The 24,203-nt window shown below is 40.3% G+C and overlaps 1 protein-coding gene across 4 annotated transcripts in view; it reads right to left on the bottom strand.

Annotated features, from left to right (window-relative positions):
- LTBP1 (latent transforming growth factor beta binding protein 1) overlaps positions 1-24,203 on the bottom strand; it is a 455,184-nt gene that overhangs the window by 248,651 nt on the left and 182,330 nt on the right. For 3 of the 4 annotated variants that reach the window (XM_023216380.1, XM_023216381.1, XM_023216382.1), the window contains exon 1: positions 12,761-12,983. In XM_023216380.1, coding sequence (XP_023072148.1) covers positions 12,761-12,983 — 223 coding nt within the window. Of the gene's footprint in view, positions 1-12,760; positions 12,984-24,203 lie in introns of those variants that run through there. The other variant, XM_023216379.2, reaches the window with a different exon arrangement.

The following is a 24,203-nucleotide window of genomic DNA, read 5'->3' as shown; positions in this document are numbered from 1 at the left end:
ATGAGGCAGACTGGAGTGAGCTGAAATGGTGGGGTGAATTAAGAAGGCAGCCTGCCCTCCCAGCATTTCATATGGCAATTATGCATGAGTTTTCCACAGGCTTAAGCCATCCTGGTAGGACTCTGCCAGACAGGCTGCCTCACAGAATGAGGAAACCTCAGCCTTAACAGGAACAGGACCTGAGGTAGGAGATTTGAAAAAGATTAACACATTTAATGATATGGTTGAGTCTCTTTTGGCATTTATAAATCATTTCCTAATATAGTATCAGGCTCATTTAAGAGCTTGATAAACATCATTAATTCATGGTAACATATCTTTATCATAGTGGATTAATAATAGTTTCGACCTTTGCAACTCACAGAGTGATCCACAAGTGAGCAGCACAGCATCCCTTGAGCATTTTTGCTAAAAATGCAAAATCTCAGGCTCTACCCAGAATTCTGATTCTGAATCAGAATCTGCATTTAATAAGATCCATAGAGACTCCTATGGACATTAAAGGGTGATAAGCACTGGTTTAGACTATTGGTTCTCCACCAAAGCTAAGCATAACAACTGCCTACATTATTTGTTTTCAAAATACACATATCCAAAGCACACTGAGAAATTCTGATTTAGGGACCCTGGGGGGCAGGCTGGGCATCTGTACCTTTTGAGCAATCCTAGATTCTGTTGTATAATACCACCAGTACTGAGAGTCTCTGATTTAGGGATTGAAGAAGGCAGGCATTTGAAGTCACATTTCTTTGTACTAATTGTATCCTACCCTGTAAACACTTTTACATGAGTGAATTCACTTCTCCCTCCAGGGTCTTCATTAAGCCACTGATAACCTCCAGCAAAACACACAATTAGCTACAACTTCATCTCTGTAATGATATGGCTTGGACTTGTGTTCCCACCCAAATCTTGTATAAAATTGTAATCCCCAGTGTTGTAGGAGTGGCCTGGTGGGAGGTGATTGGATCATGGGGGCGAACTTCCCTTTGCTCTTCTTGTGACAATGAGTTCTCACAAGATCTGGTTGTTTAAAAGTGTGTAGCACCTCCCACTTCGCTCTTTCCTCCTTCTCCAACCATGTAAGATGTGCCTGCTTCCCCTTTGCCTTCCACCATGATCGTACGTTTCCTGAGGCCTCCCCAGCCATGCTTCCTGTACAGCTTGCAGAACTGTGAGTTCATTAAACCTCTTCTTTATAACCTAGCCAGTCTCAGGTAGTTTTTAATAGCAATGCAAGAACTGACTAATACATGTGATCAATGAGGAATCCATTAAAAACGATTAAAGAGAATAAAAATGGCATACTGAATAGGGACATGCAAAGCAAGACAGGCTGGAAAGACACTGGAGACTTCCACCCTCCACTCTGCCCATGTCTGCCTGGGCTATGTCAGTGGGACTCAATATTGACTTCTCATAGGGGCTTGTTATTTGTGAATGAAAATGAAAGGAGCCATTCACAAGCCATCACCAAATTGTTAGGTTTTCTTGTCTAGATTTTGTCTTGACAGTAAGAAGAGCAGTGCCTGATTTAAATCAAGCCCTAAGAACTTAGTGGCTGTTGCTGCTGCATCCACAAATACTTCAAACTCAGCCACCACTGCAGCAGATTGAATTTCAAATAACCAGTTGAAATAGAGCCCAAACTCCTACATCCCAACCCTATTTCTAGGATAGACTATTAGGTAAATTGGACACTATTAGTCCTTTTAGTGCTTTTAAGAGTTAATTTCCTTAAATGAGATCCTTCAGAAGTCTAAAATTTTCAAGTAACTGCCAGGTAAAAAGAAGAAATACTACTTCTGGCACAAAATGGTCCAAAATATGATAGACTTTGACAGAAGGGAAATGATAATTACTGTACGAACAGCAGAGTCAGTAGGCTTTTACCAAATAAGGTTATGATTTCTGCAGTGAGTGTATTTCAATAAAAGGATATTTTCAGCCTTTAGACTTTTGCTTCTTTTTGGAAAATGGTATAATACAAAGTAAATTTTGCTCAATACTAATTCATCTATTTACCAAATATACAATTTTGGCATTAAAGTTATTTTTTTTTTTCATTTCCACACAGTGTCATGGTTTTCTGGGCACACTGTTGGATTCTCAGATGTTTCTAATTACCCTCTGTGTACACCCAATAAAACAGCTGGCTCAAGATGTTATTAGTACCACAAGAAGATCCAGAGGATTCATAAATCACCCTTTCTTCAGAAAAGGACAATGCAGTGGTGAAAAGTGACATATTCTAATCTTCCTAAATAAGACTTTAGCTAAGAATGCTCTAGGATACTTCCTAACATGCCAGGAGAAGGGCAGTGTTCTGCTTTCCTCACTATAGTAGATTTTAATTACTAGTTTTCCTTTTACCTCTTCTAGGGAGAACATGATGAAAATGAGGCTGAATTTCTGCACTAGGAAAACTTACAAAGTCCCCATAATCCAGACCAATTCTTATTGAATCTGATGGGCATCTGAATGAAGTTTGGTCTCAGAGTGAAGAAATCTCTCTGTATTGCATAAAGTTTTTTTCTCCCCAACAAAATCTTAGGAAAAGCCAACACTTAGTCATGCCAGTCTTTCAGTAAGTACTGCATGAGTCTAAATTCAAGATAATGAAGTTGAACAGTAAACCATTCCTTAGGGCCATACCCTTCAACTAAATAGAAAATCAAGTTTTAATAAGTGTATCAATGGCAGCACTACATTAAATTGGCAATGGAAGGGCATCTGGCTCTTCTTATTTTCTTTCTTTATGATATAAATTTGGAGAATGAATCTTAAACAAAATGCTCACTAACTTTATCCTTCTCCATTTGGTAGTTATTTTATTTTCCTGGACTGCTTAGCATGAAAATGACTATGTGGCTGACCTCAAAAACATTTTCACATCATTTGTATGTTAGTTCCAGGAGGCTTTCCAACAATAGACAAATTCATTATTCTTTCTCCACCTGGAAATACATATTTACACACACACATACACACCTCTTAATAGTTAAAAGTCGGTACAAATACTTGACTTTTATACAACAGATGCAAAATTGAGGTCAACTCGTATGCCAATAAATGTTGCAGGTAAATACTGCATCACATAAATGTGGTTACAAATATCTATTTTAAGTCCAGCTTCCTTAAATTTACTCTAACCTAGGAGACCAGAGGTAACTTACACAACTGACAGCAAAGTGAATAGCACAAAGTAGGATCAAATGTTATAATCATACATCACTGGAGATGTCCCCATCTATTCAAGATGATTACTTTTCCTCCTGACCACAGCTTTTGATTCCAAAATGTATTACACTGTTTAAATGCTTTTACCCTTGCCAGAGGGCTTGGCAACATGCAAGAGCTTCCTGTGTAAGCAAGTGAACTCAAGAAGAAGCATGATTCAAGGCAGAGAGGACATGGTGCTACAATGTTGTCTTGGCCATATGATATTGAAGCCTGATATTATTTTGGTGCAAGGTCTAACCTGCCCACAGCAAGCTTAAATGTAAACAAGTACAGAGCCTTCTGTGCACTCCTACCAGAGTACCAAAGTGAAGGGGTAAAGAAATGTCCTTCTATATCCTTCTTGATGCTATTGTGCTGTTAGGATCAGTAAATAAAGTAACCACTGTGTCTGGGGTGTACAGGGAGCACCAAGCTCCAGGAGACATAAGCACACACTCTCTCAACGCCTCTACTCCATAGCACACAAGATGGAGTTTGATAATTCAGGAAAGGACTTATCATATTCAGAAAGAGACAAAGGTCTTCCAGTTAATCCAAGGAGTCCATAGGCACCTTCGGTCTGCCCCCAGAATAGCCCTCCAAGGAAGGTTAGGACATTAAATAATTCATTTTACATATAGGGAAGTCAAGAATGAGAGAGATTATGAGAGATGTGAGATTACCAATCCAGGGTACTGGAGCCAGTCAACATACCTGAAGCTAGACAACCAAGTGTCAAATGACACAGTAATGACTAGAGGTATAAGAGGAAAGAAAAAAAAAAAAAAAACAGCACAGTCAGAACTGTTTGAAATGGAACTTAAGGTTCTTCTGTAAAAGACTGTCAGAATTTACATGGATGCAAGAGTGGGGAGCAGGAAGTGTGTGCAGCAGGAACAGCCGTACTAAAGGTATGGAAATCTAATTGCACGTTGCCCATGAGTAGAAAGTACAGTGAAGTCAGTGTTAAAAACTTAAAGCTCCATGCAAATTGCTACCAGGGTGTCCTTTTTCATGCATCTTGTGGTTAGTGGAATATGCTATTTCCTATGCCCCTAAACTCTGACATAGTCTTCTCAGTTAATTATTTTACTTCTGTGATTTTACTTGCCTGAGAACTAACGATGAAGCTGTATCAGGTAAGGTCTGTGCACACCTCACAACCCAGGCAGCCGAATATACAATTTATTGTCAACATTCAGCATCTCCAAAGCGGAGGTACAGTGCTGGCACTGGAGATGCCAAGATGGAGTAGACAAGTCTTTGTTCCCAATCAGTTTACAGTGTAGTGGAAGAAACAGGCATGTCAACAAATAAGGGAAATAAGGCTTTGTAGCATGATTGTCACTTAGCTGAGTCTTGAAAAAGAAGTGGGTAATTGTCCAAACAGACTGGGTAGGGAAATGTACCCTCCAGGCAGAGAGAGCAGTGTGCACAGAGGCCCAGGAGCACAAGACACCCTGGAGCACTAGGGGACCTTTGGTATCCCTGAGGCTCAGTCTGGCAGAAGTAGAGAATTGGGGTGGAAGAAGGGGCACAGCCAAAGTGAATGCCATGGAGCCAGGCAGCAGGGCCCTGCATGCTATGCTAAGCAGTTTAGTCTTTTCCAAAGATCACTCCGTATGCTCAAGTCGACAGCCTAGAAGAGAATACACACTTTGTGACATTGTGTTACAGACTCCAAGGAATTTTGAAAGGTTATTTATTCCAGGCTGGCCTAGCACAACCCTTTCAAGGAGCCCCATCCACTTCCACGACACAGGCCAGGCATGGCTTAAAAGGAGCAATCTATCACACGTGCCTTTCCCACAGATTTGGCAAACCACAGAACCCGCTTTTAGTTAAGCTTAATTTTTTAAAAACTGTCCTGGCGACAGATATATGTTCTTATACAACCACTCTGCACCCCGCCCCAACGCTCTTCTCTGCCTCAGTCATCTTCTTCTTCAACCAAATAGGACCTTATTCTCTCCTGATTCTGGCTCTTAAGGTCAACCTATTGCCCCTCTTCTTCCAAGTAACCCATGGAATCACCTTTCCACGCACCCCTTCCTCTACCCAGGGTCCTCCTGCCCTCTGCCAACTGCCACCACACACACTCCACACCTCCACTCATAAGCAAGAACCAATTTGATTTCCCTTAATTAAAAGCAAGTTCCCTACCAAACTCATGTGATCTGCCCTCCATAAAAGAATGCTGAAGAGACCGGGCACGGTGGCTCACACCTGTAATCCCAGCACTTTGGGAGGCCAAGGCGGGCAGATCACGAGGTCAGGAGATCGAGACCATCCTGGCTAACACGGTGAAACCCCATCTCTACTAAAAATACAAAAAAAAATTAGCTGGGCGTGGTGGCGGGTGCCTATAGTCCCAGTTACTTGGGAGGCTGAGGCAGCAGAATGGCGTGAGCCCGGGAGGCGGAGCTTGCAGTGAGCTGAGATCGTGCCACTGCATTCCAGCCTGGGCTACAGAGTGAGACTCCATCTCAGAAAAAAAAAAGAAAAAAGAAAAAAAAAAGAATGCTGAAGAAAGGTGACACCACTTTCTTGATAACTGTTTTAAAATCTAAGACCTTTACTTTTTATTATAAATCACCAAGACTCCTGCAAGAATTCCAGGACTGTATCCTTTTTTCACCCAGAGAACAAGACTCGGTTGCTTCTATCCTCTGTGTACAAGGTGCTTTATCTGCAGATATTAATTCAATTCCCTGATACAATGCAGGTCAATGAAACCAAACTCAAGATGGGAGATAGGAAAAGTCTGGAAGAATGCTCCAAATGTCAGCCTTTTGGGGGGGTGCTCCACGGTTTAGACAAAATAAAAAGCACGGTCTCCCAGCACTTTGGGAGGCCAAGGCGGGCGGATCACAAGGTCAGGAGATCAAGACCATCCTGGCTAACAGGGCGAAACCCTGTCTCTACTAAAAATACAAAAAATTAGCCGGGCATGGTGGCAGATGCCTTTTGTCCCAGCTACTCGGGAGGCTGAGGCAGGAGAAGGGCATGAACCTGAGAGGTGGAGCTTGCAGTGAGCTGAGATCGTGCCACTGCACTCCAGCCTGGGTGACAGAGCGAGACTCCGTCTCAAAAAAAAAAAAGCACGGTCAGAGTCTGATGATGACAATGTAAGTGATGTGTTCTCACAACACCCATCGCCACTTCATCAGGCCCCTGCTCCAGTGTTATCTCATCAGAGAGCCCTTCCTTCCCTGAATTCTGTAAAATAGCAACCACGCCTTCCACCAATACTCGCCATTCTCCAATCCCCTTCTCAGCTTTGTTTTCTCTCAGAGTATCTATCACTCCTGACAATTAGTTCATCCATAATGTTTCTTACAGTATATTTTTGGTAGTATCCATTTGACAGTAGTGTACACATGTACTATATTTTTAAAATGTGTTTTTATAATTGTGGTAAAATACATGTAATATGTACCATCTTCACTATTCTTAAGTGCTGTGGTTCAGTAGTGCTAAGTACATTCACATTATTCGTATCAAATCTCCAGAACTTTTTCATTTTGCAAAACTGAAACTCTATACCCATTAAACAACTCCCCATTCCATCCCTATGACCCCTGATAACCACCATTCTACTTTCTCTTTGAACTTGACTACTCTAGGCATCTCATATAAATGGACTCATAGTGTATTTGTTTTTTTGTGACTGGTTTATTTGACTTAGCATAACATCTTTGAGGTTCATCCATGTTGTAGCCACACTATGTTTTTGTAATGCTAGAGGAGGGCAAGGACTTTTATTTAGTTCACTGCTATTGCCCGAACCCATACCTGGCACATAGTATGTGCTCAATAAATGCATGTTAAATGAGTAACTGTTCCTAATACTAGCCTTTTAAAGGTGGTCTATAGCTCAAATAAAATAAAAACGAAAAGACTGGGAATGGTGGCTCACGCCTGTAATCCTGACTTTGAGAGGCTGAGGCGGGTGGATCACTTGAGGTCAGGAGTTCAAGACCAGCCTGTCCAACATAGTGAAACCTCATCTCTACTAAAAATACAAAAAATTAGCTGTGTATGGTGGCAGGTGCCTGTAATCCCAGCTACTCGAGAGGCTGAGGCAGGAGAATCACTTGAACCCGGAGGGCGGAGGTTGCAATGAGCCAAGATGATGCCACTATACTCCAGCCTGGGCAACAAGAGTAAAACTCTGTCTCAAAAACCAAAAAAACAAAAAACAAAAAAAAAAAATTAATTAATTAATAAAACAAATGAAAATGCTCTACATTATGACTTTTATTCAGTATTAGAAAATAAAATTCTTTGATATGGCTAAATGTATGTGGAAGTGGTTTCTTTGACAAGTTCTTAGGCATTCTAAATTGCCTGAAGGAAAAGTAATCACTTTCTTTTAGTATTGTATTGAAACATCTTTTAAAACCTGAGATATACCTGCACAATATATTAAGGGGAAAATATATTCTCCAGTGAAAGGGTGACACGATGGCATTTTGATTGGTTTCTGTGTGAGACAAACATCAAGGAATCCAAACAATGATGAATGGCAAAGGATGAGAAACTCAGTGACTGAACTAAGTTTCCAGAAAAAACTATATACTTGCCCCCCTTGAGCAGTTACGTCAGTTTATTTAATGCCTCAATGAGAGAAAACTTTCTTCCCTCCTTGTGAGCAGAACCTACACAGTCAGCTTAGCAGCACGAACTGTTTCTGTTCTTCATCCCAGCACCTCAGAATTAGGCTGGTTTTGCGAAATCTCCGGGAAGATTTTCAGTGCAGAGCATCAGACAAGCCCCAGAACAGCTACAGGAGGCCAGAGGTTGTCATTTATTCAGAAACTTATTTAGCCTCTTAAAACATGAGTTTCCCAGCTAAAAAACTGAAAGCACTTCTCTCTTTTTCAAAATGACAAGTATCAACTTCTTTCAGAGAACTTTAGTAAATTCTCAAAGAGTAAAATCCAAATGCCCAAGCTTGAAATTCAAGGTGTTCCACGGCCTTGCACCAATCTGCCTTCCCAACTTGTCATCTACCATTATTATTTTTCATGTGTCCCACATTTAAGTGAAACTGTTCCCAATTCCCAGAAACCACCTCTACCTTCTCATCTCCATGCCCAATTCTAGGGGGGTAAATTCTTCCTTCCCATGTCAACTTTGCTTCTCTCTTCCCTCTACTCCCCCATCCATCTTTATTTTGGAACTTACCAATGTTTCAAGTTCCACATCTCCCTTCATTCCACAATCAGGCCATCTGCATTTATCTATCAGCTCTTCACCATGAGACAATATGCTTGCGAGACAGGGACAGCAAGGTGAACCAAACATAAAAACTGCATGCCATCTCTTTTCTCTCTAAGCATCCTCCCTCAGCTGGAAGTAATATTTCCCTTCTCTGGGTGCCTGCTAGCAGCTCTCTACCTTAATTTAGCGTTATTTACATATACCCTTCATCTCCTCCTCAAAGTATAAGCTCTTAGAAGGCAGTTTTATGATTTGTTTATCTTAGAAAATCTACTACCATGTTTTATACATAGTCACTTAATATATGGTCATAGGAGGCAACATGGGAGAGCCAGAGGTATTGTGACTTAGGATAAGAAAACCTGGCTGAAATAACCTTTAATCAAGCCAGTAAAGCCTCAGTGCTCATATTTGCAAATTATGGATACTACCATGTGCCTAAGAGACAGTAAGCATCAAATGAAATCATGTATGAGAACATACTTTTTAAATGGTCAAATGTTTTTTATAATTATTCAATGGGCGCTAATAGAACATAAGTCTTTTGTAACTCAGAGAAAGTAGAATTACATAAACCAAATGTGTTTTTTTGACCATCATGACTGCTTTTCAATGTCTCCACAAATAAGTTATACCAAGTGACAGTATTACTGCGTTTGAAATATTCTAGTTGTGACAACATGAATTTATATGTTCTTCTTGTCAGAGGAACTTAAGGCTTTATAAACCATTTAAAAATCCTAGAAGGTCATCTGCATTTTAGCCCTATAAAATGTTAAGAATCCATTAAAACAACAACGGTGAACCTGCTGGCCCACCCAACGAGGGATATGTTTCCATTTTTCAAAAAGGCAGGGGTGGGGCAAACAAGGAGGCAGAGCTCAAAAAAAAAAAAAAAAAAAAAAAAAAACCCTCATTATCATTAGAAACCTGCTTCATAGGAAATACCATTTAAAGTAACTATTCTGTTAAACCATACCAAAATCACTAGCCATAAAAATGGGTTTTTCTAGAATCTCAGAGTGCTTCCTTTGGATACCATATTCATTTGGGCCTCACTTTTAGAGTCACATTAAGCGAAAGTTATACTTATTGTTTCTCCCACTGAATACTCAAGAACAGAGACTGCATGCTCAATAGTCATGAGAAAATACCTGCTGCCTTTCACACCTGGAAAGCCCAGACTCACCCTCATCACAGACCAGAAGACCAACACAGGAGCGGCATGAAGGAAGGAAGGAATTATCCCACAAGCCTGTAAAAGAACAACCTCCACATATCTATTAGGACCTGCACTGTATGGAGGAGGTGAGCTGGGCCCAAAGAGCACATAGAGCCAATGTTACCCCAGGATATCAGCCCCAGTATGCTGGACTCTCAGTTGCTTTCTCTCTCTCTGTTATCCCAGCCAGGCTTCCCACAAGACACAACTCCATGAGGTCCTTCACCTTGTCCCTCCTATACGTGATGGTCAGACTCCAGGCAGGTAAGAAAACAGATGGCATAAGGATATCTAGATTCCAGGCACAGCTAACTGGCTTGCCAAGAAACTAAAGCAAGCTCACTTAATTAACACTCTGAACCTAAGTTTCTGTATTGAAAAAATGGTTATGATCATGTCTATTCCACATCCAAAAAAAAAAAAAAAAACTGCAAATCACCATGCAAATGTTGGAAATTATTTCTGTTGTGCTGATTATCAAAACTGATTATGAAGTTCATATAATTTTCCCTGGATTATGTTGACTCCTTAGAGTATGGCATTCAAGCCAAATTCAGCCCAACAAATGTTTTTGTAACACGGCCACACCTATTCTTGTTCAGATTGTCTCTGGCTGCTTTCACACTACAATGGCAGACTTGAGTAGCTGTAACAGAAACTGTATGGCCCACAAAGTCTAAAACATATCTTATACTATCTGGGCCTTTACAAAAAGTTTGCCAGCCCTCACCTTTAATTACTGACAAATATTAAAGATCAAAGGGAGTAGCTGACAAGTGACAGTAAATTTTGAATTTTCCCCAAACTTTAAACTATTTTCCAAATACGTCTTTTTTGTCAAAAGATTTAGTATACTATAAACAAATATAAAGAGAGAAGAAAAAAATCAGAAAACCACTTTTTGTAAATAGTAAAATTATACTAAACCAGTAAAGTCCCAAAAAGATACATGCATAAAAATTTTTTAATTTTTCTGTATTTTCAACAGATCACAGGCTATAAGTTCTACAAAATTACCATTCTTAAAGAAAGAAATATCACAAAAATTATCCCTCAAACTATCCAATATTTGAAATAAAATGTAAACAGGAGAGGGAAATAGCTTAGAATATAAACGACGTGTTTCCCACAATTTCCAGTGTGAAACTATTTATTACTGTGGGCCCTTCTCACCCCATCCTCTACTTTTTAAAAAATTAAACTGCTCTGCCAACCCTATATGGAGAGTGGAGTTCTGCTTTGGAAATGCTTTTGTAAATAATTTTGCTTCATTTTGCATTTTGAATAGGCTATGTATATTCTGTTCCTAAACATCTGGTTCAGTGCCAGGAAGGAAAGTGTGCGGCGTGTTTCGACAAGTAGACTTCCTCTGTTTCTCAAAGCCTTCAAAATATTTAGTTTCAAAATGAATACACTGGAAGCCAAAAAGTTACCACCCATTTGATTATTTTGTCATTGCTACTGTAAAGATTTACAATAAACACAAGTAGGGAAAGGAGCAGTGAGTAAGGAAGGCAACCGAGAAAGATAAAGTGGGGAAAAGCCATAAGACTCATGATAGTCTGCTGGAATTGCCTTTTCCTTTCCCCTCCTTGTCTGTAGACCTCCAAGAAAAGCCAGAAAATAGTATTACTTATTGCTGATAAAAAGTCATATGATCTTAGAGATGGACTAAATTTTAGAGGTCATTAAATACAATCCCATTTGTTTTATGAATGAGAAAAACTGAGGCCCAGAAATATTAACTGGCATGCCCTATGGGTTAGCTAGTTAGTGGCAGGACCTGGACCAGAATCCAGTTTCCTGATCATCAGTTCACTTCCCATTAGACTTGGCTCCCTGCCCTGCAAAGCACAATGTACCATTTGGCACCTAACAGCTAAATTCTTTTAAAAACTATGCCCAGGGTACCCCTATCATAGCCAGGAAACTCACAATGCCCTTTTAAATCGTATCTATGGGCACATATTTTTTCCAAGTACAGACGATCAAAAATATGCTTTGACCTCCTAAGGACTGGGAGTCACAATAAAGCAAAGGAATAATCAAAGAGCTAATAAGAACTTCAGGCTGTCCCTTTATTTTGTCTTGATGTAAATCTGTTTGAAATAGACACCCCTTCTCCTACCACCACCCCCAGACACACACTTCCAAGACTAAACAGCAATATTCCATAAAAAGACCAGATCTAGCCAGTGTTATTATCTGTCTGACATTTGGGTTATTCTTGTGAGTAACTCAGAAAGTAACGTGGGTGTCTGCGATTATTTGAGTACACATGCAAACCATAATTGGTCAAAAAATAATAAAAGACATTTTTCTGTGACAAAAATACTGTATTGCATGACAACATGGCAACATGACAGCATTCCGTGGACCGCAATACTTTCTCCATTTGCAAAAAAGTAAAAAACAAAAATTCAAAACGAACCAACAAGGGTTTCTTGCAGACAGCAACTACTAGTTCATATTTAAATTAACTTAAAGGAGTACTGAGAGTAATCTACCAGTCCGTCTTCCCCAAATCCACGTTATATATCAATTTATATTCAGTCTTGTGAGACGGAGCAGAAACGTGGCAAAAGATGCAACTCTGTATCCCTTTCTACAACCAAGTACAGGTTTTTGACAATTCTTGGAGTTTTGTTTTAGAACTTGGCTATTTTTGAAGTAAAAACTTCAAATTTCATCACCACCTTCCAAAATTTATTACATGAGTCAAATCTAATACAAATTCCACTTATCACTAGGCTGATAAAATTTGAAGCTTATCAGCACAAGTCATGCCTTAGGGTCTAAATCTAAAACCTACTCTCTTTTCTTCTACTGTATATATTCCCATTACCACACGGCTGCGTAAATGCTAAGCAATAAGGGAAAATATTCTAGTTGCCATTCCCCTAAGAAACCAAAAATCAGGTTAAAAATTATTCCGAAAGTAATTTAAAAGATCCCATGAAAGAAACATATTCGTACTCAGACAGACATCCATTGAAGCAGAGAGCCGTGTGAATGAAGGGGGTGTCTAAATGCTACAATCTCATAAAACTCGACTCAGTAAGGACAGTTAGGGACCGTGGAGGAACTCACCCACTCGGAAGTTCGTGGCCGTCAGGGTGTCGGCAGCATGACCATTCTCACTAATGAGAGTGGTGGTGTTCCCCTTCTCACAGCTGTTCTGACAGCTGCCCTTGGTGCAGGTCACTTTACAGATGCTCGGAGTAAAGACCACCTTGATGCGGCCAGTGTGGTTACTCACTAGGAGCGGAGGCAGGGAGAAAAAAAACAACAAACACATCAGCTTAGTATCCATGAACTTGCCTTGGAAGGTTTAAAAAAACAGAAGAAAAGAAAAGAAAGGAGCAAGAGGGGGAAAGAGAGAGCCCACAACCCGACAGGTTTAAGGAAAGAGGGAAGCCTTCAGTGCTTGCTGCTCTGTATTCAGTGGTGTCTCTGAAACAGGAGTAGGAAGCTTAGCAAACAGAACTCTGGGATGCACTCCAAAACCACATTTGAAGTCGAGTCACTGGAGTGGGATTACTAACCACAATGCTGCACTTTATTCACGGGCAGACAAAGAGCAATACCCAGGGCACGACAGATTAAAGAGCCAACCCTGACAGGCAGATGTAATGCAAAGGGGTTGGCCGTGCACCTAGCGGTGAATAAACTCTTGTGTCCTCAACTTGCATACTTTCCCTGTTTCTCCACTTATTAAGTCACTATTTGCAGCCCGACCCCTGGAAATGTTTTAGGCATGCGGCATGTCTGAAAACATCTGTCTCAAATCTCCTGGCACTCTCGGCTGAAGTGATCAAATGCTGTGACGCAGCTGCGGGAGCCCATTTCTTTTTCACAACTCCAGGGCACTATTTCTCCATAAGAATTTAGGCAACATATATTTTGTTTTCCTGTGAACAGGGCCCATCTTTAAAGGGGTAAGCCAGGTCACAAGGATAAAGGGTTGCCTCCCTAAAAATAACACCCTTGGGCTCTCACTGTCTCTATTCATAGACCACCTGGAGCAGCCACTGGGGATGGAGCTTTCTTTCATTCTCATGGCCTTCTCTTAAAAACCAAATGCTATCCCCTGACCACACAGTCGAGGCTATGTGGTATCATCACAAAATAAGCCCTAGACTAAAAGTACATCCTGGTTTACAATCCCAGCCCAACCACGGTGTGACTCTGGACATGCCATTTCACCTTTTTTCCAAAACATAAGAGAATTGAAACTGATATTTTCTATACACTTCTAACTTTCAACCCGAGTCTCTATCAGCAGTCAGCAAGCTACAGTTCAGGGACCCAATCCAGCTCGCTGCCTGCTTTTGTAAATAAAGTTTTACTGGAACACAGCCACCCTCATTCATTTCTGTACTGTCTATGGCTGCTTTTGTGCTATGATGGCAGAACTGCACAGAGACAGTATGGTTTCATCCAGACCTGCCCTTCACTGCAGGATCTCAACCTGAAGTCTCTGACAAATTGCAGGACACACACAGTTTTGATTGCTACATCTGCGATAGGCCCCCAGCCAGGTCCTTCCTCTTTCCAGGAGACTAGGCAGAAAGCAAAAATGGTAGCAGTAGCTGAAGAGAGCCAGTCATCTGTGAGGCTGACAAGAAGCAGTGCCCTTCTGACGCCACTCCATGACTAGAGTGGCCAAAGGGGAGAGAGGCTCTGGGCCAGCCTTTTTTATACCATCTTTGCCCACCAGAAAAGCTTGTCTCTCTTTATACTGCTTTGGTTTGGCTAATATTATATTTTCAGAAAATCATCCCAAGATGCCTCTCTAAGACCCTCAACAAACTAAAATTGTGGTCATAAACTGAGCTTGGAAACAAAGAACTTTAACAAAAGAAGCCATTCCAATGTCAAGGTTGGAATGGGGCCCTAGAGGTTTTCAAACACAACCATCTCTCATCCACTGTTTGCATTCCACGTATCAAGTGGTCGTGTAACCTTTATTTGAAAATCTCTAGTGACGGGCAGCTCATTACCCACAAAAGCACATGATAGCTATGGCAGTTCCCAGCAAGTACTATTTTTTATTGAGCTGAAATCTGGCCTCACAGTAACTTGCACACATTAATCCTAATTTGGTTCCCCATGGCCTCTTCCACATGACAGCCCTTCAAATAAGTTATCTTTGAGATAAATGCCACTTAACCAAAGAAAGCTAAAATTAGAAGGACTTCAACCCATCAGCTGGGTTGGCCATCTCACTTAGAAGAAGAAAAATGATTCCTCTGGAGGAGAAAGCCCTCCATTCTTTTCAAATGGTTTTTCAAGACATTTTCTCCTTCACCAGTCGTTCTAACCCTGGAGGATCAAGGCATGTTGTCTGAGGTGGGGAGCTGTCCTAGTGGCCAAGCAGGCCTTCTGGCACCTTGCAAAATGACATCCAATAGGAAGCTACTATCAGTCAATACTTTAAATCGAGGGCTAGCAAACCTTTTCTGCAAAGGGCCAAACTGTAACTATATTAGGATTGCAGGCCAAAAGGACTCTATTGCTATTCAACTCTGTGGACCCACTCAGCTGGAAAGCAGCCTGTCAAAAACAATATGTAAATGAGTGGGCATGGCGTGTTCCAATCAAACTTTACGTAAACACTTCAGTAACCCCTCCTTTAAATGCTTATGGGACATTTTAAAGTTAGCTGGGAGTCTACCTTAGAAATAAAAAAAAAAAAAAAAAATGGAATCCTGATTTCAGCAGCAGATAAAATTCACCTAGTTTGATTTGTTTTTTTACAGTAGCACAAACAAATCAGCTTATAATCTAAGTTGTTAGACAATGCTTACAAATATCTTGAGGATACTTTGTGTGTTCAAGTGTGTGAAACCCAAGAAAAAAACAGACAACATTTTCCCACTTCAAAAGAATATAAACTCCTATTTTTTCTGGCTCGTGGTACAATAATGAAATTAGAATCTGTGTGCCAACTATTTTGTCTTCTCTGGCATTAACTTGTAGCACCAGCAGCTGCCACACAGATGCTCACACAGTCACCTAAATTATGCTCACTTAGGCGAACGGAGACATCCAAAGAAAGCAAGCACTTAATCATTATTCCCATTTCACCTCCCAGTTACAGTAGTCACTTTATAAGCACTGGAGATTCTCTGCGTCTATTGTTTTTAAAAACTTCTTATATTTCTTTGCCAAAAAAAAATGTTTTGGCTTCGAATCATCTGGATTTTCAGAAGGCAGGGACAGTTTCATATGACTTAATTCTGATTTTTACAATGTTCACATCTTCTTGGAAGCAGAAGCTATATTTTATTTCATATAAAAATAAAAATGCTTGTGTTTTACAAGCATTCTGCTGTAAAGTAATCTAATTCTAAAACAGACACTTGTATTCTAAGCGAGTCCTCTCATCTCCATGAAGCACTTACTTCTACATTATAATTAGCTTTAGGTTTTCATGCCAATCTTCTCAAAATTGGTAGTGAAAATAAACTACTGCTTTTGACACTAGATTATTATCCAGAGCTCTAACAGGATCTCCATAAATGCTGGATGGATTAGAAAATATGTTCTCCCATCTTTACTCCTTGAAAATCATTCCTACATATTTAGGGTATAGTGTAAAAAGTTTAAGTTTTAAAGTTCACCAAACAAAGATCCATGCTCTGAGCTTCAAATTCCTCACATGTGACACGCTGAAGGCATATACCACTCACCTTTCAAGAATTTAGTAGGAATTCACTAACAGTGGACACAAGCTCTCCTGCAAAGGCCATTTGGTCTATCGGAGGCATCTTCTTTGAATGCCTTGAATAAGGTAATATTCAAGGACTCCTGATGCCTTGCAGAGATTAGGTACCCAATAATTGTGGAACAAAGTAACCCGAAGGTGTCCATGGGGCAAGGGTGACTGTCGGATCTCACAGAGATCCAAGACTCACAGGATGCTGGAGGTCATTTTGGTCTAAGGTCCTGCTGCACCAGTGAGAAAACAAGCTCAGAACTAACCAGAGGCAGAAGACCACCCCGAGCGGCACCTACCAGGTGATTAGGAATTCTAAGTCTGAGAAGCAAAAGTTAGGCCAGTCAGGAGTTAACAGGGAAACCACTGGCACAGCTTCTGTGCTTGGTCCTTCAGAGGAAAAAAAAAAAAAATGCAATTTTTCGATCCCTTTAGGTGAATCAGCCCCCAAAATCTTAAGCAAGCACTTTAAAACTTTGGGTTTTAGAGGCCTTGGCTAGAGGCACAGATTGCCTGGAGCCATGCAGCACCTCCATTGGGCCTCCCAGTCAGTCAAGACACTCAAGAGTCAACATCCTGTCTGCAGCGTCTGCCAGACCCTGTGCAAATTTATACCTCCAAGAAGAGGCACTGGCACTCGGTTTAAAACAAACCACAGATATTCAGAGTGAATGGTGAATGGGATGGAAGTGAAGCCGATACCCCTCCTCCCATGATAAAAAGTTTTCGTTTCTGTTTCGGGGTTGTTAACAACAGAGAAAAATACAAAACTGTGAAAATTGTTCTTGACAAACAGACATCAGTCTAGAAAAGAGCACAGTTGCCCTTGTTCGGTCATTAGACTAGGATGTGACCAAAAGCAAAGAGGCCAAAGAAATAAATAAAACAAGTTCAAGACTCACATCTGATGTCATGAACAAATACAGTCTCCTCAGCATTCGTCCAGAATGCCGTGACAGCACATTAGCATGCATCCAACTTAAACAATGGGGACTAACCAGCACAGGCAACATCCTCTGGGAAGAAGCAACCTCTCTGTGGTTTAAAGCCACCACCCAGTTTAAAGAGACCTACAGGCTGATTCAATACACAAGTCACATGTACACTCTTCAGGGTGTGAGAGAGACTGAGCTAACAGTTCATTCTCCCACTTGCAGTTCATCGCTTACCCGAAGGCCAAGAATTCTTTGAAGGACAAATCATAAAAATATTAAATAACGCTTAGAATAACAGGACTTTATTGTTCAGCTCTCCAGGCTTGCTTAACTCCTCCTGGACTATTAAAATAATGCCCATAGACTGCTCTGTGTTCCTCAAGTAAGGTGTTATGTAAATAAAAATTAATATCAAATCTATTACTTCACCAGGCTGCCCCAGTCCTGGAAAACCCTCCAAGAAGGAAACTCAGATGAGATCACTAGTACTGATGTGGACAGTTCCACAGGTAAGAATCCAGAGTAACCTTTCGCTCCATCTCGAGTTACTGAGGCAGGAGTAACTAAAGAAAGAGACAGAGAGAGCAATAATTGCTACACCAATGATAGAAATCTAAGTCTAAGATCAAGGAAAAGCATAAGTCATTATGGGTTGGAAACCTTGCCATCTTTACAAAAGACATTTTTCCCCTAAAAATTTACCCAAACAATGGCCAATCATATTTTTTAAAATTAAAACCATTTTTAATTAAATATGCTAAAGAGAATAACTGAATAAGCAACAGGAAATAGCAGTTTCTCACGTACTTTTGAAAAGAAAAGCAGAAAATTATTTGCTACTAAAATTTCACAACACATTATGCAAGAATCAATCATCTTGACACATGATGGAAACTTCTAACTTTATAGATAAAATCTGTGTAAGATATTTAATTTTTGAAAGAGACACCGTGGGACAGCCTGGTGTGGTTCTGGGGCCACTAAAACTGAGGTGTGTGCCCTGTTGCTGCCTCTGGTTACTGGAATGCCTTCAGCAAGTGCTGTCGCTTCTGTCCCTGGACTGCAGTCCACAGTCTGTCCTGAACTTTTCTGGGTGTTCCACATCCCTAAACTGAAGAAGTATGCCCGGACAGTTGAACCCCTTCAGGGTCTATGATGTTAAAAAAAAAAAACATTTTATAAAAAGGACAGACCATGAGAATGTCAAAAAGCCATGGATTTGTTTTCCTCGTTCTCCACTTTTATTACCAACTGTATTTTCTTTTCCCAATCACTGGCCCCAGAGTCATACCAGGCTGTTTCCGGTGTCTGTTCCAGGTGTCTCTGTTCCAGGCTGTTCCAGATGTCTCTTTCAAAATGACTTTTAAAACTCACCTGGTCTAGAACATATCTGGAAATCCCTCATCTAGAACACATCTGGAAAATCCTCCTCTGCTCCTAATTCTGAACATTAAGAGAACCTACCAGTGTTGCCCCATCCAGAAGGGATAGTAGTATTTGAAATGCTGTGACTAAGAGTTGAAGAAACACATCCTCGAAGAAGAAAGGTCATGAATCCGTTCAGAAAAAGAGGAAAAAAGAAAGGAGTAGCGAGAGCTCAATGTACCCAATCTCCCAATTCTAAATTGAGAATGAAATCCACAGCCACAGTCTAGAATCCTGACAATTATGGGAGCCACACTTGGCAAGGGTTCAATGAGTTTGCCCTGGGTTTTTGGGAACTGGGGAGAGTGAAAGGCATCACGGTTCAAGATGTTACTCTAAGAGTCTGTCTCCCAAGGGAGAAACCATTTAAAAGATACATTTTTTTCAGAAATGAAAAATAGCTACCTCCCTCAAAGATTCTATGCCAGTCTTTGCAGCAGCACAGCTTTAAATTCCACACCATGGCCATGTGGCTGGAGGACCCGGATGTGCAGACGTGCAACTGACAAGAAGACTGACTTCACTGCTCTCTGTAAACAGAACAAGGAGCAGAGCAATCAACACACTTACCTGTCTTCCATCTCTACTATGCATGCAATCTGCCTAGTTTGCATAGGCTCTTTACAACAACAGTGGATTACATATGCCTCACATGACTCAAATTTTCTGTCCCTTAATTTTGGAACCACAGTTAGGTTTTATTTATCCCCACATTTGTTGTTTTTCAAAGAGCAAGTAAATGGAGGCATTTGACCATTTCTATAAATAACACCTATCTGTATGTGGAGAAGCAAGCTTGACTAAATGATAGATATCTGCTGGACTATTTGTTTACCAAGGAACACATTTGATGGCTTACTCATAAGCTGAACAGGGGGCCATTCTTCTCAAGGATCCCAAATTATCTCTACCACACACTTTGAAAATTAGAATCCTATATATTTGTTATGACAAATTATTTCCAACAAAATCTAACTCCCTGAAAGGAAAGTAAGACCCTTTCCTACCTAGGTCCAACCTAACCTTGCCTCCCACCACATCTCCATGTAAAGCCAGGGCCTGAGCCAGGCCACATTGTCCACATGTCCCCACTCAGACACCTCACTCATGGAGTTTCCTTTCCCTAAAAATCTTTTCCTCTTCCTTCCCACATTACATCCTTTTGACTCAACTAAAATACTCCTTCCCTCCACGATTTTCACTGACCTAGGCACAACCAAATGTTTCAACCCTCCATTTTCTCTTGACTCTTTGCAGACACTTCTATGGATATTTCTCCACTTTTCCCACCTTCCTTTGGCCTCAGTCAGGCCAAAGAAAACAGTCTGTATTCTTATCCTCCTTTTCTATCTATAACAAATGTCCCACCTGGTGATTCTCTTTTTAGGACTGGAAGAGAGAATGTAGTAAGAGGGGAGTGTCATGGGAATGGAATAAAGGGGTTGGAAATGAAGAGGCCTGGTATGAACTGAGGCTGAGAATCCACGGGAAGACGGACAATGGGAAGGGAAAGCAACAAGAAGGGCAGACAATGGGAAGGGCAGACAAGTGACTTTTACTCAAACAACTAATAGCTGGAAGTCACAAAACTTTAAAGGAGTTGAATGTCTCAGGCTTCTACCACCTTTGTAAAGAGGGCTTGGGAATTTTCTTCGGACACCAAGGCAGACATAGTGAGGGAAATGACTTATTACACTTCAGGAAATTTAAATTCTGCTTAAGAGAAAAAAAAAAAAAAGAGTCAAAAGACAAGGCAGAAAAGAAAACCAAAACCTCCTGGGCCCTGAACACACATTCTGAGTCACTGGAGCTGCCAGGCCAGAAGTAGATATCTTGATGTGCCCCTAAGGGATCCCAATTCTTTCACGCATGCGATAAAAATCCAGAGCAAACAAAAATGAAATTATAACTTGAATGCATTATATTTTAAGAATCACCAAAGAAGTCAAAGATATGAACATTTTTGCAACAGCCAAAACAACTCTCAAGTTTGATGGATTCGATGGAGAGAAAAATCTGTTGAAGCAGTTATATAGAAAATTGGCATTTTAAAATCTCTAAATTAATTTAGAATTAGAGTATCAGGGAATCCAAGCTTGCAGAATACTGATTCTGTCATTTACTTCATTTTTTTTTTTTTCCCAGTACAAACTTCTCTCTGGCTCAGTTTTTAAATGAATGCATCCAATGGCCCCAACTACTTCCCCCACGGGACTACTGCCAAACTCAATAGAGCTCATCATTAGGAAAGATTTCAGCCTCAATATCCTTTTCTCAAAATCATATATATCTAGCTATGCTCCAGCATTATGTGATAAATAAAACTGAAAAACGATCAGTTGCCAATAAACAAATTACTGATGTATAATTGTACACTGTAAATTTTCCAGCTGTCAGTTAATTCTTTTTAGGTTGACCATTTTCAGTTTCCTCATTTCCTTTGACTTTCATTAAAAGAGTGCCTCTTCTGTTAAACACTGTGATGGTTTTAAAATATGTTCACAAATTCCCTGATACTTCTCTCTTTAAGAGGTGAAATCTAAAAGTCTAATCTCCCCTTGGACATAGGCTGGTTTTTGTGAATCTTGTCTAAGAACAAACCAGACATGGTGGCTAATGCCTGTAATCCCTGTACTTTGGGAGGCTGAGGCGGGAGGATTGCTTGAGTTCAGGAGATCGAGACTAACACTGGCAACACAGCAAGACCCTGTTTCTAAAAAATAAATAAATAAATAACAGAATAAAAATGGAATGATGCTTTGCAACTTCAGAGACTACATCATAAAAGACACTGTGGCTTCTGTCTTGGTCTGTCTCTGTTGGATCACTCACTCTGGGGGAAGCCAACTCCCATGCTATGAGAATGATCAAGCAGTCTAAGGTGAGACTCACTCATGGGGCAAAGAACTGAAGTCTCCTGCCAACAGTCACATGAGTGAACCACCTTGAAAGTATCTTCTAGGCCCAGTCAAGCCTTCAGATAACTGCAGCTCTTACTAATATCCTGATTGGAATTTCATGAAAGAAACTGAGCCAGAACCAACCAACTGAGGTCCCTCTAAATTCCTGAACCACAGAAACTCTTAAGGTAATGTTTATGGCTTTAAACCACTACAGTTTGGAGTAATTTTTACGCAACAACTGATAACTAACATAAACATACACACACACAAAACACGTTCCTCTTCCCTTCTGCTTTTCTTTCTCCCAGATTCTGAGAACAACAGAAATTATGGACCTTTCTAAATGCACAAAAGCACCGTCTACGTGAATGGCAGTGTGCCTACTAGGCTACAGAGAGCAAATACACACGACAATCATGTAAGCTGCAATCACACCCATTTTGCCAGCAAGGAAACCACAGAGATGTTCATCAGAAGCTTGACCATGGTTGTTCTATTAGGAAACTAAGTGAAGTTGGGATTTTAATGTAAGCCCTTGTTCTTTCTTTCCTCAATATACCCCAATGCCTCTCCTATACTTGTAATGAGCATTACTATGAAAAATATATGACACTTAGGAAAGTGAATGCTATACTCTTGGGAAATTAGGATGAGGGAGAGAGAAACAAGCATAGATGGAGCACCTATGTTATGTGTTCTGTAGTATGCTAGATATCTTATATCGACTTCATCTCACTTCATTCTCACAACAGTTCTACAGAACAAGTCTTAAGATCTTTATCTGTAAGACAAAGAAACTGACAATAAGAAGTTCAAAGGAAAAGAACACAATAAAACCATCCACACGCTCTACCCGTTAGGATGTTGAATCCAGAGCGCATAAAAAGACACTCAGAATAACGCCATCCAACCTATCTACCTCACAAGACTGTGGCAGGGGCCGTGTGAAATAAATTGTACGGATATCATTTATAGGTTGTAAAATTCTATGCGAATCAAAGAAAAAATCCTTACATGTGGTCAGTTTTAACTGGAGCAACTGTTAGAAAAGCTCAAACCAGTAGTGACACTTAAACCATGATATACTATAGAGCAAAACATATAACCACTTCTAAATCTAGGAAAATTTTCATCTTGGGATATTTGCTTTCAGATCATAACTATTATTAAAGACTAGAATAACACAAGATTCTACTGTGGACTTTGGTTCCACCGTCATTTCCAGATATAACCTGATAATCTGACTTTGTTTGACAGGGATCCTAATGAACGTCAACCAGCTGTAGGAACCCACTGATTAGAAAGGTTTACTCTGCATCTGAATAATTTTTTTTTTTTTTTTTTTTTTTTTTTTTTTTTTTTTGAGACAGTCTTGCTCTGTCTCCCAGGCTGGAGTGCAGTGGCACAATCTCAGCTCACTGCAACCTCCGCCTTCTGGGTTCAAGTGATTCTCCTGCCTCAGCCTGCCAAGTAGCTGGGATTACAGACATGCACCACCATGCCCGGCTAATTTTTGTATTTTTAGTAGAGATGGGGGTTTCACCATGTCAGCCAGGCTGGTCTCAAACTCCTGACCTCAAATGATTCGCCTGCCTTAGCCTCCTAAAGTGCTGGGATTACAGGCATGAGCCACTGTGCCTGGCCGCATTTGAGTAATTTTTGTTAAGCTAAACAACTCTTGTTAGCAGCTCTATAGTTACATAACAAATTTTTAAAACATGTTATTGTGTTAAGTCTTACATATAATACAATTTTAAAATATCTAAAAGATAGTCACATTTTGACTTTGCACTCGCCTACAGATAACTTACACAAAGGGCTAAAGTGTCACTTTTTTTCAATGAATAAGATTGATTTCTGTAATTTTAAACTCATTTTTTGGTTCCTAACTTAAGGAATACATTTTAAGTAGTAGTCAAGTAATATGCAAGTATTATAATGTAACATATTTAATTAATGCATATAAAGTACTTAGTACCATGGTTGGCATGCAGAAAGTGCTAAATAGATGAGGAGGAGGAGGGTGGAACTTACTTCATGTCTTTGCTGAGACAAAGGAGCCTATGTCCTAACTACCTGACCTCGATAACAATAATTCAATTTACAATATCTTCAGCACATTTGTTTGTATTTTCTTGCATAGAGTATATGTTCTTAAGGTATATTAAGGTGTGGTTTGGAAACTGGGATCTCTGACAAGAAACAACATGAATCCCTTTCTCCATTAATATTCTTTGAAAAACCCCTTCAAAGAGAGGCATCTAATCTTGCTAGATTTCCATGTTCAAGACATGGCAGAGCATGCCTGCTATGTACTTACACACATACCGCACTGCAGTTGCCAGAAAACCCATACCAAAAAAAAAAAAAAGATGAATGAACAGAAGGCACGATGGGATCCCAGGAATCTTACTGAAAAGGTTTCCCAATCCACATTCACTAACTGAAGCTAGACATTCTCCATTCCATGTGGGAAAGAATCCCCCAGACCTGAGAAGGCTTCTGTTAAAAATTCCAATGGAAGCTTAGACATGAATATGGCAATACCA

This window comes from Piliocolobus tephrosceles, chromosome 15 (genome assembly GCF_002776525.5).
Source record: "Piliocolobus tephrosceles isolate RC106 chromosome 15, ASM277652v3, whole genome shotgun sequence".
NCBI classification, from domain to species: domain Eukaryota; kingdom Metazoa; phylum Chordata; class Mammalia; order Primates; family Cercopithecidae; genus Piliocolobus; species Piliocolobus tephrosceles.
Note: the sequence above shows the minus strand (reverse complement) of the source record. Positions and strands in the feature narration are given on the sequence as shown.